The sequence below is a fragment of the Gymnoscopelus microlampas genome, assembly GCF_963454915.1.
Source record: "Gymnoscopelus microlampas genome assembly, chromosome: 3".
NCBI lineage: Eukaryota > Metazoa > Chordata > Actinopteri > Myctophiformes > Myctophidae > Gymnoscopelus > Gymnoscopelus microlampas.
In genome coordinates this window covers 48,433,403-48,450,665 of record NC_139940.1, presented here as the reverse complement: position 1 = coordinate 48,450,665, position 17,263 = coordinate 48,433,403, and the positions used below count along the sequence as shown (strand labels likewise).

The window sequence follows — 17,263 nt, the reverse complement described above, 5'->3', positions numbered from 1 at the left end:
GTAAACTATGACTTCAACCTTGGTCCAAAGACACAAGTGCAATGGAGTCACTCTGCAAACCTCTTATACCAACAAGACGAGAAGGATCGTGATATTTCACTGATTGGTCATCATGTACTGTAATAGCTATATGGTATTTGATTGGCTATATGCTCATAATGTGTTTCACTGTACTGTGTATATTATGACACAATCATAGAATCTTCTTCTGAGAAGGCCTATAATAATTATTTGTATTGTATATCTTCAATCTGTTGAGTATGCAAGAGAGGATGCATGTACAGTTAATGTTTAAATAAGTGATTGTCAGTATAATAACATTTTTATGAAAATTTGCCCGATATGCCCCCTATTCCCGCATATCTGAGTAAATACCTCCAAAAGGTTAGTGACACCCACAGTCACAATACCAGAGGGAGCGTTAACAACAATTTGGTACCACCCACCCATAAAACAAACATGGGCAAATTCTCCTTCTACAGCACTGCCACCCAGGATTGGAATGGGCTAACCCCATCCCTCAAAAAATGCAGTTCGCTGGGCTCATTTAAAAGAGCCTTAAAAAATCACCTTTCAGGAGGCCAAAAGAGGAGGTAGTACCATTTTCCTATTAGATAGCCGACCCCCCCCCCTGTTCTTGTACATATCTCCCCCCCCCCCCTTTTTTATTTTTTTATTTTCTTTTGTTGTACATAGTATTATATGTATGTATATATGTATGTATATATATATATATATATATATATATATATGTGTATAGATATATATATAGATATATAGATATATATATATTCTTGCTGTTTTTTTTATTTTCTTTGTGTAATGATATTCGAACTGTGATGCCACTATATATGTCTATGAATTGAATACCAAGGCCCTCATTGGAAACAAGTCCGCAAGGACTTTTATGAACGGACCTGTTAGACAAAGTATTTTAAATGTAAATGTGTTGTTTTACATTTTTTGCCTAATAAAATATTCAATCAATCAATGAGATAAATTATATAACTAACTGTTGTTACAAAACTATAGTTTTAGAGCACTTCTATAAACATTTAGGCTACATATACATTTTGTTTGTAAAAATGTGTTAAATGTACTTCATCATTCACTATTCACATATTTCTGAATTTTCTAATGATTATGTTTCATGTTGGATTGAACATTGAAGAAACAGACACAAATTTGACATTTCATGCACTTTATTTAATTAATCAATACATTTCACATGTATCATTATTATTGATTTACAGTAGTTGTTTATAGTTTTCACAGGAGAGAAATAAAAAAATACTTAATTAACGTACACACCAAAAAAAAAAAATCATAAAAGCATGCAAAGTCATACATACATTCATACGAATACAAATTTAATATATTGGAGTCCTTAAAAGATGTCCACTGGTTCACTCCACTAGCTTGTCCCCTGAAGATCCAAAGCAAAGAGGAAAAAACAAAAACAAATTGAATCCACAAATATAATAATTAACATTATTGAGTCAGCACTTAAATTCTTCAGTTCTTATTGTTGTTCTGATAGGCCTACTCACAGGTGATTGGTCCAATGGTGATGGGTTTGAAGGGTACAGATGTGGAAACGGAGCGACGACGCCTCCCTGAGCAAACCTGTGAATGGTGAAGGAATAGCAGTAAGCACACAGTTTGCTACTGACTTAACTGTCTGGTGTGAAACAGCAGAGTGTGGAAAGAAAGTGTGAAACTTACAGGAGAACATGAGGAGGCTCTCTGGTCACACAGGTGGAGGCTGCAGTGAAGGTAGATATCTCTGTAGTCTCCATGGAACAGGAAGAGCAGGGCAGAGAAACGAGCCTGGAGGGAAGAGCCGCTCTCAACCACTGTCACCTGACGACGGTTGATAGAACACCTGGGAAAACACATCACAATTTCATCCAATGTTAATTTGTTTGTTTGTTCTTTTTCTTTCTTTCTTTCTTTCTTTCTTTCTTTCTTTCTTTCTTTCTTTCTTTCTTTCTTTCTTTCTTTCTTCTACCACACACCCCATACCCAATCCCACCCAATCCTCTCTTTCATTTCTTGATTATTGTGACACAAACCATCTGCTGAGGCTGAAGAATGAAACATACTTGTTTTGAATGAAGAAGTGCCGTGTGGGGTCATCAGCGTTGGTAGAGTTAGTGATGTAGCAGTCGTCCAGAACTACCACAAACCTTGGATCTGTTTCCCCTACAGATACTCCTACATACAGGGCAGAGCCCACTGAAAGGGAGACTGGGCCTGCTGGGTAAGGCACCGTGTAGTTGGAGTCTTGGAACAAGGATATAGCGACGCTGTCTGGTGAACCCACAACTGGTGAACCTTGTAGCCTGTGAAGGAAACATGGCACTTGAAGGATCAAACCGTACATGTGGTCTGGCATGTTTAGCACATTGGCGGGTGCATTTCTCCTTTCCGACATGTCGCCTTTCCGACGTTGACGAACCCTATACCTAACCCTAACCCTAACCGCACGCGGAAGCCACAAGTCGGAGTGGTGAGATGTCGGAATGGAGAGTGAACACCCACATTGGCATATTACTTGACATTACTGCCACCCATTTTCCAAATCATTACTGTGTGGTTTGATTTTCAAAGAAGCCATTGGATTTAGTTAATTTCAGAACTTTATGAAAGTCATAATTGTATAGACTTGAAACTTTTGAAAATAACTTACTGAATGTTTGGTCTGATGGCCACATCTAGGCTGGTCTCCATAGCCAGAGGATAGACACAGGAGAAGGGAAAACTGTCTGGAAGTGAGACATCATTAACAGAGTAGACAAATAAACAGTTGGAGTAGATGGCATGGGTGTTGTTGGCCTGAAAGACAGAGGTTAACTGAATGGTCAGTCCCGTGAATCATCTAGACACCTGGAAACACCTGAAGTACTAAATTAGTCGCCGTCACATAATTAAACAGTATGTCTTAATTTTAAATCCATCAAGTTGATTAAAAAGGAAAAAAGAAAATCATGGTTTACATGGATTTATACAACTGTTTATTACACGGTTTGGTTGAATGCTTGATTCTGATTGGTCAATCACTGAATTCAGCTGTGTGTTATTTCTCGATAATGACCGATGAGCTAAATAACAGACCTCTGTCTAATCAAAGACTATGAGCACCTGCTCATATCAATCTGCGCTGCTTGATTTTATGCTGTATCCAACATGACAGCTTTGTTAACAAACACACCAACTAATTTACAACTAAACGTTGCTCTCAAGAATGTTTTTGAAAACATTTGAAGCGAGAAATAGACGATTCAATAACTGAAAATGTATTCTATTTGATCAACACTTCCTTGTTTTCCGAGGCGACCGTGTCCGCCCAGCACAACACATGGAATACTTTGATTGCCGTAAGCAAGGAAATACTTCATTTTGTCGTTACTTTTGGGTCAATTTATAAATGTATTTATTAAGTAGCCGTGTAATAAGCGGGATAATTGACGTTGTGGTCGTCGGCCATTATTGAGAAATAAATCCCTTTTTTATTATGATTTACCCATTAAAACAGGGAAAACATCTGTGCCATTTTTTATTTTAGCTATACTGAACGTTTATAGCAACATAAGTTTTTCATAAAACCCTTTTTATTTATACTACTATAAAACTCGATTTATAACAGTGGTTTAGAACAGTGGTCCTCAAAAATATTTTTGAACATTTTTTATGAAAAATCTTGAAAGTGTTTTTGTGCTTTTTGCACAAATCTTCTCTTCTGGGGGTGCACAAAATTTTCAGATGAGCGGTCCGCGGCCAAATACATATCATTTTGGGGGTCCTTGACATGACAAAGTTAGAGAACTACTGATTTAAAAGGCATTTGTACAATCGCTCTTAATGGGTAAGACTACGAATCACAGGAGACGAGAAGACTGCAGCTCTTTTCTTTGCACAAAAGAAAAACTGAAACAGACTTCACAGCCAACAAAAACAACAGCAACAAGTTTATCAGACAAATCCTCACCGTAAATGTGTTCCCACAGGTGTCAGCCTGACGGTCCACTTGGTGCCACATCGTTCCATCACGCTCTGTGAAAGATGAGCACCGCGGGTCGGCCAGGTGACCAGAGGATCCATTCAGACCAGAGGATTGCAGACCAGTCAGCAGCAGACCAATCTGGATTTGACTCTGACCACAAATAATTACAGCTGAAGGCGGTTGAGGGACAGTAACTGGAGGGGGTTGAGTGACGGGAGATGGAGTGGGTTGAGGATACCTTGAGGAGAGATCTAGGAAGGTGAAACATTTTTTTTTTTAAATTATTACAGCATATCTTTAACCCAATAAGACCGGAGGCAGATTCTACAAATTCCTTCTAAATCAGTAGTTCTCAAACTTTTTTGTGGCCGCGTACTCACATCTGAAATTTTGTTTTGTGCCAGGAACAACCAGAAGAGAAGATTTGTGTTTAAAAAATGTCAAATATATATATTTTTTAAATGGAAATGTACAAGCTTGCAGCACGGCACAAAGTGATGCGCTGTGAGCTTGTATATCTGAAATGTATTGGGAACTACTGTTCTAAACCACTGTTCTAAATCCTAAAGAGTTTTCTGAAAAACGTATGTTGCTATATTATTATAGCTAAAAATCTAAAATGACACATGGTGCTTTCCCGGTTTTAATTTGTTAACAAAAAAAACACTGAAACCTTCAAAACCATCAAACAAGCTTTGTAATATATTATAGATTCATATCTTATGAACAATTTTACAACAACACTTTACCTGCACAATAGGCTGCCACTGGGCTACAAGAGATCGGCCTTACGAGCTTGTAGACATAATAATTCATTTGACAGTTCTTGACGTGGATGGGATGTGAGGGAACCTGGCAACAGTCGTTGCCCCAGTTACCACAGACACCGCGCTGTACAATTCCATCTGCCGCTGCAGGGTGAGACTGGTTCATCCACAGAGTTACTTGTGTACTACACCTGGTCTGCGGAACACAGCTGTCTGGTATCTGGGCACTGGACCCCGAAAGCTTTAGTCGATACCACCCTTGCCACCCGTGATCTTTGGTGTCACAGCGGGGGACGCCGTTTTCTGTATCTATGCTTCTCCATACATCATTCATTACATCGTAGTGATCACAGGGATCCGCACAGCGAGAGTTCCCGTTAGTACTGATACAGTCCTCGCCTAATGGACAAACCGCGTTGCCACAGGAGAACTGGACGACAGATCTTTTGGCCCTGGAGGACTGGCTGTTTCCAGTAACATTCTGTATGAACAGAACTAACAGAACAACAGCTAATACTCTCACCATGGTCCACATCCTGGAGACCATGACACAAACCTGTTGAAAATATACAAATACTATTTTAGACAGACTACAGCACCACAAAGAAAAGCTAAGAATGTAAATGTACATAATTGTATTTACAAGTATTTTTTACATGAAAATAATGACCAAATCTGTAGGGCCTACAATAGAAACGTATTTCTCGCCTATCCTCTTACCTTGCAGAGGCAGTGATTTAAGATTCAACCTGGAGGTGAGCATTTATAGAGCTGAACAGTGACTGCCCTCATAGCGTGACTTGAAAACCTCAGAATGCCTACTGAGTAAACAAAGACTTGAAACTTGAAACCCTCAGAATGCCTACTGAGTAAGCAAAGTCGTCTGTGTCATCTAAGGACATTAGTGGCGAGCGTTTGTAAGGTGTGGGTGCAATCATCCATGACAGGTGTCATGCAAACAGCAACACACAGATTGTTCTGTATTGCAGGGCCTGAACGCTCCTATAGTCGGTGGTGGAAAAGGTACTCACATGTTTTACTTCAGTAAAATATCAATGAATGTAATGTATGTTTTGTAATGTTTTTTGTAATAATAGTAAAAATCTACAAAGTAACTAAAGTGTTCAAATAATTGTAGTAAAAGTATAATATTTGCCTCTGAGATGTAGTGAAGTAGAAGTAAAATACTGATTGGAAATACTCCAGTAAAGCCTCAAAATTGTACTTAATTACAGTACTTGAATAATTGTACTTAGTTACTTTACATCACTGCCTATAGTCATGCAGAACAATTCTGTTGAAGCTCAGTAAAGTGGACTAAAGTGGACCTGCACAGCTGATTCAAATGATCAATGCATTATTATCAACTGCTAAAGATGGTTGTGGATGAGCTCATCCTTTAAGATAAGATTTGGTGTGATGGGAAGATATGTAGTATATGTGTTATACCAGCAACAGCGGTAAAAAGACGAGGGTAAGTGTAAGAGTCAATAACCAAGCCAAGATAAAATAAAGGTAGGTAAGTGATATTTTTGGTTAAAACAAAAAACAGTTTTTTATTCTGATAGTAGTCATTGCTATATAGTGTTTGTTCAGTAGCAGTGGTCTCTCAGTCTCTCCAGCTCAAGTTGGTGACAACACTTCAGCCAATCAGGAGAGAGTACCCATTCATCAGCTTCATTTTTATAGTGTTACAGTTCCAATTTTTGTCTGTTCATTTCTTTGTGTCATAACTTCCAATTTGACTTGTTTAATATGTATCTTGGCTGAGTTCTCTATTGTATCCTGATTGGATATAATGGTAAATGTACTGCATTTATATAGCACCTTTATCTAAAGCACTTTACAATATATTTCACATTCACAGACTGAGGAAACCATGCAAGTTATGGGTTCAGTGTCTTGCTCAAGGACACTTTCAGAGCCGACCGTTTCATTAGGCAGAGTAGGCAATTGCCTCGGGCGCCATGAGGCTGGGGGGGCACCCACCAAGCCTAGATTTGTTTTATTTATCTTTTAAGAATTGAAATATATATATGTATGTATTTATTTTATAGAACACATCATCATCATCTGTGTTTACGCCCGTAGACCCCTGTCCAGGACAGGCTTCAGATGCGCCTCCTGAGGAGCAATCTGAACCCATTTGATTTGGCGTTGGGAACCCCTTGCAACCGCATGTCCTTGCTGACGTCGACTCAGGCAGTAAAAATAACTCTAATTTGTACGTTTTAAGTATTTGAAAAACTATAAGTTAGGTGCACCTCATCTCTTTCATATGTCTTTAGTTTCGCCCAGCTATGTGTATCCAGACAGCTTTTCTTTCAGTTTCAACAGTGTGGCAGAATCAGAGTTAAATCAACTTTGAGGATTTTGCTTTTTATTTTTTTTCTCGGTTTTTCACTCTCTGTGGCAACAAAGAGGATGTACACAGGGGTCATCAACATGTCCGTACATGGTCAAACGTGTCCGTGGCAAGACGTGGCACATTTTTAGCGGTGCCAACCGCTCTACACTTGACTTTGTCCGTATGTCCGTCCGTCCGTCCGTTTAAGCCCGGGATGAGCACGGGATTTTAAACAGCTATAACTCCAGTTTGCAGCATGCCACCAAGTCCACATTTGGTATGTGGACTTAGACCACCAATAGGCACGAGCATGCATTGATGAAGTTATCAAAGAGGGGTCCAGGGACCCCCAGCGCCCGTATGAACGGATGTCCGTGTAAGCCCGGGATGAGCACGGGATTTTAAACAGCTATAACTCCAGTTTGCAGCATGCCACCAAGTCCACATTTGGTATGTGGACTTAGACCACCAATAGGCACCAGCATGCATTGCTCAAGCCCCGCCCCATCAGTATTCTATACCACTCTTATCTCATTGTTGTCTTATGGTGCGTTCACACGGGCAGATAAAAAGATGCATGCAACAATTCATTTTCAATGGAAGCCAGCGACATGAAGATACAAAAAAGATACAAATCTACAAATTCAAGTTGAGCTGGGTTCAACTTCCAGATACAAAGATACAAAACGACAACTGTAGCTCTGATGTCCTCGATGACGTCAACGACCGCGTTGAGCAACACAGATACAAAGCAACACAGTGACAAAGATGCAGTGTATTTTTGAATCTTTGTATCTTTTAATCTGCCCGTGTGAACGCACCATGAGTCACATGTAACTGAAATAAAAGCAGGTTCATTGTCAATGTCAGTAATAGTCACAAATGTTATATGTATCTTGATTTCTGCCTTTGTATGACTCTGTTGTTGACTCGCTTTATATTTTGTCTAGAATGGCTTGCACAAAAATTGGGATGTCAGGTTTATAGAGATTGGCTTGTCAAGGACAGTGTTACTTGAGGACAGGAGGAGATCATGCTCTACCAGCGATGCCATTGTCTTGTTCCGCACGGTACCTTCAATAATTGTGGTTTCCATTCAGGTGAACAGGTTTCTATGTTGATGAGAAAGTCTAAGGTATGCCCCATACATGATGAGTGATTAATGAAGGGCATAACAGGACTTTTATTGCATGCCGTGTCACAATAGTTAGGCACCTAACTTTGGGTGCAGCACTCTGGTCACAGCTTCTGTGGTTAAAGCATTTGGAGCAGACCAACGTCAACTTAAATAATTGCGGAAATCAACAAACTCCTGGCAAACATCCAACACATTTCTAGAACACAATCTAGGGGACCCACAGTGTAAATAGGTCTATGACAATACTGCATTTAAAAAAAAAAACTTGATTATCTTTTTAACCTTATTTGTTTGTTGGTTGCAAGCAATTAAATCAATCAAATCAAATCACCACTGAGATTACATAGAGTCTGCTTCCCACACCCTTCTTTACCCACAGATATAGCTGAAGACTTGTTCTGATTTGTATAAATATTTGTGTATTTACAAATATATCATTTGTAAATCTGCAACCTATAGCTTGCATGTGAAGTGTTGATAGTGCATTTGTTAGAAACTATCTGTTGACTGGAAGATGTAGCATCAAATGAGATATTACACTGCACTCCATTCAATGGCATCACTCATCAACTATGTGTTTGTTTTCAATGTCAAGTTAATTCATCCATTGTTCCCATGCAGGGGTCATCAACATGCCATATACATTAGTATACATTTAGGGCTAGGCCAATGTGTTTTTGATAAAATGATTAAATTGCATGTCAGTGGCAAAAAAATATTATTAATTAAAATGTCCATCACAAGCTGCCATGGTGATGACCCCTGGATGTACAATATAGACAGGTTTCTTGTTTACAAACATTGTGTAAAACTTTGTACTCGCACTCTCTAGAGGCCAAGGAAAAACCTTTGCCCTGCACTTTTCACATCTGCCTTTTATAGCGCCACCAGGAGGCCGACTTATGTAAAACACATGTTTTTAGATTACTCCTTCATATTTTATCCAAATTTCAAGCAAATCGGTACACATGATCTCTATGATCATGTGATCAAGACGGATCTGTTTGATTTTTCATATTCCATCCTGATTGGCTAAGATTGACATCTAAAGTTTGCAAGTTTTGCACAAAATGCCACAAATCATGAACGCAGCGTCCGATTGCGGTGAAACTTTGCAGGCACATTTACACTACGTTGAGGAACAAAACTTTTAACATTGCCCTATTATAGCGCCACCAGGATTTTTGCAAGTCTTTTCTTTTTTATATTACTCATACAAATGTTGTCCAAACATCATGCAAATCAGTACACATTCTCTCTATAGTCAAGTGATCAAGATGGTTCCGTCCGATTTTTCATATTCCATCCTGATTGGCGCATTTCGAACATTGCTGGCCCACAATAACCTACCTGACCTGGCGGAGACCTGTGCTCCGAGGAGCACTTTTTCTAGTTTTATGTGTTTTTCCGCCATGTTTTACAGATAAATACTATGTTTGTGTAGATTATGAAAGATGTATCATGTCAGAAGAGGAAAACAATACCAGCCACGCTGTCACGGTTGGTAAGAATACAAAGAAATCAGGGTTGGAACAGGGTTAGACCTCAAACATGTAGCGCAACAGGTACAGTAATCCAGGAGATATTCTTACATACTGTAAGCCACTAAGGTAGGCTATGTTATGCGATAAAATATGTTGTTATTGTAGGTTGACAATGCAGTCAAGTAAGGTGAGATAGATGTAACGTGCACTGATGTTCACCGGACGTGGAACTCAGATGTGAGGAACGATGCACGGCTGAGGAAGGCAAAGCAGTGTGTGAGGAATGCCCAAACCAAGAGCTAAGGCCAATGGTTAAATTCTGTTCTACTTCTGTGATAGTTGGCAGTCATCATCATACATGATGTATCCGTGAACCGACACTGAAAACTGATATTGTTGAGATTGAAGCTTAACCCTGCAAGGCCCAGTGTGATCGCACGATCACATGTATGTTTTATAAAGAAATGAGTTTAAATCATTTTCCTTTTCTGTTATTGGACAGAGAAGTATTCTCTGTCCTTACATCTCCTCCTGGGAGTTATGCCAGGAATTCGGCTGTTAGCTCCGCCCACCTATAAAACATTTTGCCGAGTGCCCGCCCACAATTCAACGTCAGACATTCCACACACATAGAATGGCCATTTGAGTTGCAGACACTGAGCGAACCAGAGGTCTGAACCAGAGGTCTGTCTCACAGCTAAGGCCTAGCCCCACCCCTTTCCACACACACACACACACACACACACACACACACACACACACACACACACACACACACACATCGCTGAAAGTTCTCAGTTCTCCATAGTGGCTAGTCGCGACGGCTCCCTCCTATGAGGCTATTTATGAGATCAGTGCAGCTATGCAAAATAAATAAATGGGGGTAGGGCGTGGGGTATGTGTGCATAAGGGGTCTAAACACGTTTCTCAGCCAAGGACCCCTTAGCTGACAGAGAGATGAAGCAGGGACCCCCTATACATATTGTACAACATTGTGTAGCTGATTAAACTTCTGTAAATAAATAGCTGCCTATGTATACACAGACTCACCTTTTACAGACACATACACATTATTTGTCACATAGTGCGTGACAGAGAGATGAAGCAGGGACCCCCTATACATATTGTACAACATTGTGTAGCTGATAACACTTCTGTAAATAAATAGCTGCCTATGTATACACAGACTCACCTTCTACAGACACATACACGTTATTTGTCAACATTGTGTAGCTGATAAAACTTCTGTAAATAAATAGCTGCGTGTGTATACACAGACTCACCTTCTACAGACACATACACATTATTTTTCACATAGTGCGTCATTTATTGTAAACAAATACAATTACATACACGCTGACATCCTTCAGTATAAATGCACAATATTTGAGCGCCATCATGTTCACACATTACAACAACAATAAGGCTGTAACCCTTACTCCTAAACGCGATAGATCAACAGCTTAGCATAGAATGTGTAAATTGGGTTTAGGACAAGGAATGGGGGTATACACAGACTCACCTTCTACAGACACATACACGCTATTTGTCAACATTGTGTAGCTGATAAAACTTCTGTAAATAAATAGCTGCCTATGTATACACAGACTCACCTTCTACAGACACATGTGCGTCATTTATTGTAAACAAATACAATTACATACACGCTGACATCCTTCAGTATAAATGCACAATATTTGAGCGCCATCATGTTCACACATTACAACAGCAATAAGGCTGTAACCCTTACTCCTAAACGCGATAGATCAACAGCTTAGCATAGAATGTGTAAATTGGGTTTAGGACAAGGAATGTGGGCAATCAAAACAGTCATAGTACGAATGGAGTAATTTACATGGAGCAAAACATGCCAAACATATGCCAATGTCATCTAATGACTCAACCCGTCGTACAGACGCATAAGTACCCCCACACAACTGCTGTATAGCATGTAGCCATGCTATGAGCGCTGGGCTAATGTGTATATTTCAGTGTGAGCCACGCACTCTTATGAAATCATGGTCTATATTGGTTAATTTCTGCTCAATGTTGAACTGAAGTGAAGGTCTGGGGCGCAGGTCGTGGGTAATGGAGAGACAGTGGGCCACAAGATGTGGAGTGTGTAGATCACTGGGCCGATTTGCAGACTGGACGTTGAAGGTTATATACAGTTCGAGCATGGTAAATAACAGTAACCTTCGTGTGAGTGAATCACTCTGTCTATGCACAAATACAATTGCATACAAGCTGATATTCTTCAATGTAAATGCACAATTTGTGCGCGCCATCATGTTCACACTATTCAATCTGTCGCATCATACACATGGACATAGTAAATGCATCTGTATGTTTACACATTGAAATGTGAAAACATAGTGGAGCACAATAGCATAAGTGTAATGTCACCTTAAACATGTTGGCTAGATTTGTTGTTTTATAGCAATAGTATATAAATGAATTTCCTGTCATCAAACCTATGTATTCCTTTTTACGTTACTGTATGTGTTGTTTAGCACAGGACAACCACAACATTCAGGTCAGCTGTTTGTAACATCGCATCCGGGGTACTACAGCCAACGTCATTGTCAAGACAACATAGAGTGTGTGTGAATGGCCCCTGCTGGACGGGCTGCTTTCCCAGTTAGCATTACTTCATAACGTCACTATATCACACAGGTTTATAGACCTTTAGTTATGAATTGCATTGCAAACTGACGTGATTCAAATATAAATGAAATGGCATGGTGGAAAGAAGTGATCGAATGTTTTACTTAAGTAAAAGTATTGCATGATGAGAAAGGATTCGGAGATAATAATGTGCTTCAGTAAAACTATTAGTATTTAAATGGGCTTACAGTACCCAAAGTACAAAAATGTTTGCAAATAGCAGATGTGGAGCTGACAACGCAAACTTAAACTACGACAAACTAAGCGTTATTCTCTGCCAGCCCTTGAAATACCCGTACACACAATTAGCTTTGGTGCCATGAGGTCAGCTTGTACATGGGCAGTTTAAAACATATTTTCATAGGCTACATGTTACCACTTGAAAATGGGACATTGTGCATAATGACTACTTTTACACTTGATACTTTACGTACATAATGACGCCAATACTTTTGTACTTGTGAAACTCTAGTAGGCTACATGTAGAATTCCGGACCATTTGTAACAGAATATTTTAATATTGTTAGCCTTCAGTGCTATCATGCACAGTTCTAAACAAATTCGTCTCATCGTCCGACAACAGCACAGTCAAATGCAAAAATCACACATTGCAAACAGCACAGTCAAATGCAAAAATCACACATTGCAAAAAGCACGCATTTCTTTGATGATGATTTTGCTTTGGTCATTGTTGTCGGCCAACCGAGCGCGTCCTCCTCTCGGAATGGGTCGCTCCGCTCTGCTCAGCTCTTTGATGAACAGCTGGCTCTCCCGCACGTCCTCCACGTTGCTTGTCCGACTCGGAACCGAAGTCCCTCTCGTCTCGTGGGGGTTGGTTTGGCAGAGATGATTACGTTTCGCCTCTCCCACGACGCTCGTCGACAAGAGACCCACGACGTCGAGCTAGCCTAGCACTCCTCACGTGAACAACACCAATCTCCGTACTTTCCTCGTCGCACGGACTGACTGTTAAATAACTGTACCGATATCTGAGCTCAACCTAACTCAAGCTATTCCCCTCGGTCCAGGGACGAATACACGTAGATTTGGCGTAAATCACTCAAACTACAGCACAACAACTACACATAAAAACACGCAAAACCGATACTCACTTTTGGTAATTTATAACACACACACACACACACACACACACACACACACACACACACACACACACACACACACACACACACACACACACACACACACACACACACACGGTTACTAAACTACTAATACTTGGTACAGTATCTGATAGCCTCAGCCAGCCCAAGAGCAACTACACACATTAGCTCTCCTTAAAGTGGGTGCTAAAGATAAGCATTGTACGGTGCTGCTGCAGTAGAAGTAGGTTATTTAACTGTAAACAGAAAACACACAAATGGAAAATACTATTAAAACTATGCAAACAACATGTATAATAAAATAACACACAAAATGACCATTTTCCATGCGCAATTGTTTACCAGCTCGCATTCAACGTGCAGTCGTTCTCATATGCTGGGATGAAATGCTCTTTCAGATGTAAACAACTTTACTGCGCATCACAAAATTCAGTCATTCTTCCCATAACATCTTAACCCTGAATCTACACATTTTCACAGCAAACTTAATACTGTGTCTTTTTCATGGCCTTCACTTCCGCATTTTCTTCTTCGGTGGTATAAACTATGACACGGTTATAAACTATGACACGGTATGGTTGCCAGATTCTCGAGAGAGAAATAAGCAACCAGGTCAATGAAAACAAGGCCAAAGATGTAAGTGACTTAGGCTATATGAGCACTTTAAACCTATATGCATCGGCTTTTTGGAAATAGTCGATCTACGAGCTCACAACAAAATAATAATAACACATAAAAAGCAACTAGCAATATTTGCAAGCAACTTCACAGAGAACTAGGTCGCTTATAATTACTATACATGGCAACAGTAGTTACAAACAAAACATGTGTCATGAAATAGCAGATCGACAAGCTCACAACGCGTCGCCGCCTTGTGAGCTTGTAGATCTGCTATTTTGTATTTTGATTGAATACTATACTTACAAAAGTATTTGTAGCTATGATTCCCTGCTTTCATATGACATGAAAAAAACAAAAATGAAAAAAGCCTAGATGACTTATCCGTTGTCGTGGTGGGTTAGATAGATAGATAGATAGATAGATAGATAGATAGATAGATAGATAGATATAACCACATCCCATCTTCACTTTTAAAACCCCACCCACACAACAGCAGTACTTCAATTCACGTCTACACAAAGTAGCTTCAATTATGTACATGTTAATGCTTAATACCTTTTCATGCCACGCACAAAGAGGTGAGACCATACCATTGACACATACATTTCTACCACGTCTTTCACGCATTCAGTCTTCCAAATCCTCACATTTTTTTTACAATAATGGCATACCCCTTTTTCAAACACACATTCCACTAAGCACGTACTATGCGCAAATTCACAACACCAATGTACCACACAAAAGGGGGGAGGGGGGCCTACACTAATATGGAGTACAAAACATCCTTCATTCATAGTTGCACCTACATCAGCATTACAATTGCTTATGTTACACCCAAAAGTAATTGCATCATATGATGTCTTTAACTGACAGCATTATTTACATCTCAATACTCATACATGACTGCATACTATAGGTAAAATGATTATGACAAATACAAGTTTGCTGCCATTAAGCATTTTCTCTTTTAAGTAGCGCAACAAAATATATCACAATACTTCAGCAAAATGTCAAACACTGCTTACTTTGTTGCCATGAAGTACTCATGCAAATGTTATGCTGTTTTCCAGTTTGTGTTAGTGGTTGGGGATTCACATGTCAGGGCGTTTGTGGACAACGTTGTTCCCATGCCAGAGGGACGCCTCTGTCTTGGTTTCATGGCTACACCTGGTGCAGATGCTGCTACTCTGAGACGCCAAATACACCACGCAACTGAACCTCCACTGACAACCACACGCAGATCAATTCTGCTACAGTGAACTGTTACCACATGAACCAATATTGCACGATGTAGACAAAAACAAACTCACTCCGTGAAGAACGCATGCGTAAGTGCATATGTTTGTGAGTAGCTGGGAAGCACAAATGTAAACAACTGGGGTCCTCTTTTACTGGGAGTGGCCAAACAGGAGCCTCAACAAAAGTGCAAATTGGGTCCTCAGAAAAACTACAGGGTGCCTGAAGCACTCCTGCACTAAAGTAATTAGGACAACAAATGTGGATATAGGGAATTTTGTACACACACACACACACACACACACACATATATATATATATATATATATATATATATATATATATATATATATATATAGATATATGTTTTTACTTTATTGGAGTATTTTCAATTATCTGTATTTTTACTTCTACTCAACTACATCTCAGAGGCACATATTGTACTTTTACTCCACTACAATCATTAGAAAACTTTAGTTACTTGTTACATTACATTACTTGTTACATTACATTACATTATAAAACATACATTTACCACTTTAGCCCTATTTTGTTCAAGTTCATTGCGCGTTGTGAGCTTGCAGATCTGCTATTTTCAAAACATTGTATTCATTCTATTTTGGCTATACTATGTGGCTCAGTGGCTGACCGGCTATGCAGAGTGCAGATTGCATCTTGCATTCATTCTGAAACGTGTTAATTGTCCATCACCTTAGACTCATTAGTTGTCTGTATTTCTTTCATAGTTAAATCTCGTGCAATTGACGACCATTACCGGTTCATTGAAATACATTCAATAGACTCCACGCATATTTATTTTATTTCTTTCATACAGAAATGAGTACTAACTGGTCACCACCGGTCTTTTGTACAGGAACAATGAACACAACACTAACAACACAGCCTCATTTCAATTCACAAAATTTGCACTGCATGTCCGCCTGTCTTCCACCCTTTTCACAATGAACAACAACTATTCCCCACTAACCTCACAAAATGCCATGACTTATACATGACACACGAAAAAGCACTAGCAGCTGTCAAACTCAATATCCTGCCCCATATGCACACTGTGCGACAAGCCCACGAAGAAGCACAACACTTCCTCTCAAATATAGGAGACGCACTAGATGCCACTAATGTACTTGCCAATGATGAAGCCAGAGAAGAGCCAGAACAAGAAAATCCTGCAATGGCATTCAAAGACCCTTCTACACTTTCGAATGAAAACCAAAACCCACCATCTCTAGACCAAACATTCCGACGCATTGACCTGCAGCCTGACAACGAACTTTACTCCAAAATAATGACATTCGACAAAGACCGAAGAGCTGTATTAGACAAAGCCCTTACATTTGCACGCCAATACCAAAGAGCACGCAAACACACTAACCCCTGGCCCACACCTCCACTCCTCATAGTTAATGGAGGGGCCGGCACAGGTAAAAGCACTGTGATTGATGTCGTTGCACAGATTTTAGAAAAGACATTTCGAACCAGTGGAGATGATCCAAGCCATCCCTACGTCTTAAAGTTAGCTTTTACTGGCAATGCTGCAGCCATTATCAAAGGCCAAACCATTCATTCCGCATTCAACTTGCCTTTCGGCAACACCATTACATCAATGGGGGACAAAACTCGCGACACAAGGCGAACACAACTACACAACTTACGTGTCATCATTATCGACGAAATCAGCCTAGTCAAATCCGACATGCTCTACCAAATCCATTTCAGACTTTCGCAAGAAATCTTTCAAAACAATTTGCCATTTGGCGGTGTTGCATGTATAGTTTTCGGAGACATTCTACAAATAAAACCCCCACTTGGTACTTTCATATTTGCCTCTCCAATAAATGCCAAATCCAACATG

The 17,263-nt window shown here is 39.8% G+C and overlaps 1 protein-coding gene across 3 annotated transcripts in view; it reads right to left on the bottom strand.

Annotated features, from left to right (window-relative positions):
- Window positions 1–1,238: 1,238 nt before the first annotated feature.
- LOC311042017 (uromodulin-like) overlaps window positions 1,239–17,263 on the bottom strand; it is a 47,123-nt gene continuing 31,098 nt past the window's right edge. Inside the window, exons 1-8 of one of the 3 annotated variants that reach the window (XM_084052519.1) lie at window positions 5,494–5,606; window positions 4,756–5,329; window positions 3,992–4,257; window positions 2,693–2,838; window positions 2,106–2,345; window positions 1,726–1,885; window positions 1,551–1,626; window positions 1,251–1,426 (exon numbers count right to left, since the gene is read on the bottom strand). In XM_084052519.1, coding sequence (XP_083908645.1) covers window positions 1,407–1,426; window positions 1,551–1,626; window positions 1,726–1,885; window positions 2,106–2,345; window positions 2,693–2,838; window positions 3,992–4,257; window positions 4,756–5,320 — 1,473 coding nt within the window. In that variant the 5' untranslated portion in view covers window positions 5,321–5,329; window positions 5,494–5,606 and the 3' untranslated portion in view covers window positions 1,251–1,406. Of the gene's footprint in view, window positions 1,427–1,550; window positions 1,627–1,725; window positions 1,886–2,105; window positions 2,346–2,692; window positions 2,839–3,991; window positions 4,258–4,755; window positions 5,330–5,443; window positions 5,607–17,263 lie in introns of those variants that run through there. The other 2 variants (XM_084052518.1, XM_084052520.1) reach the window with 2 other exon arrangements.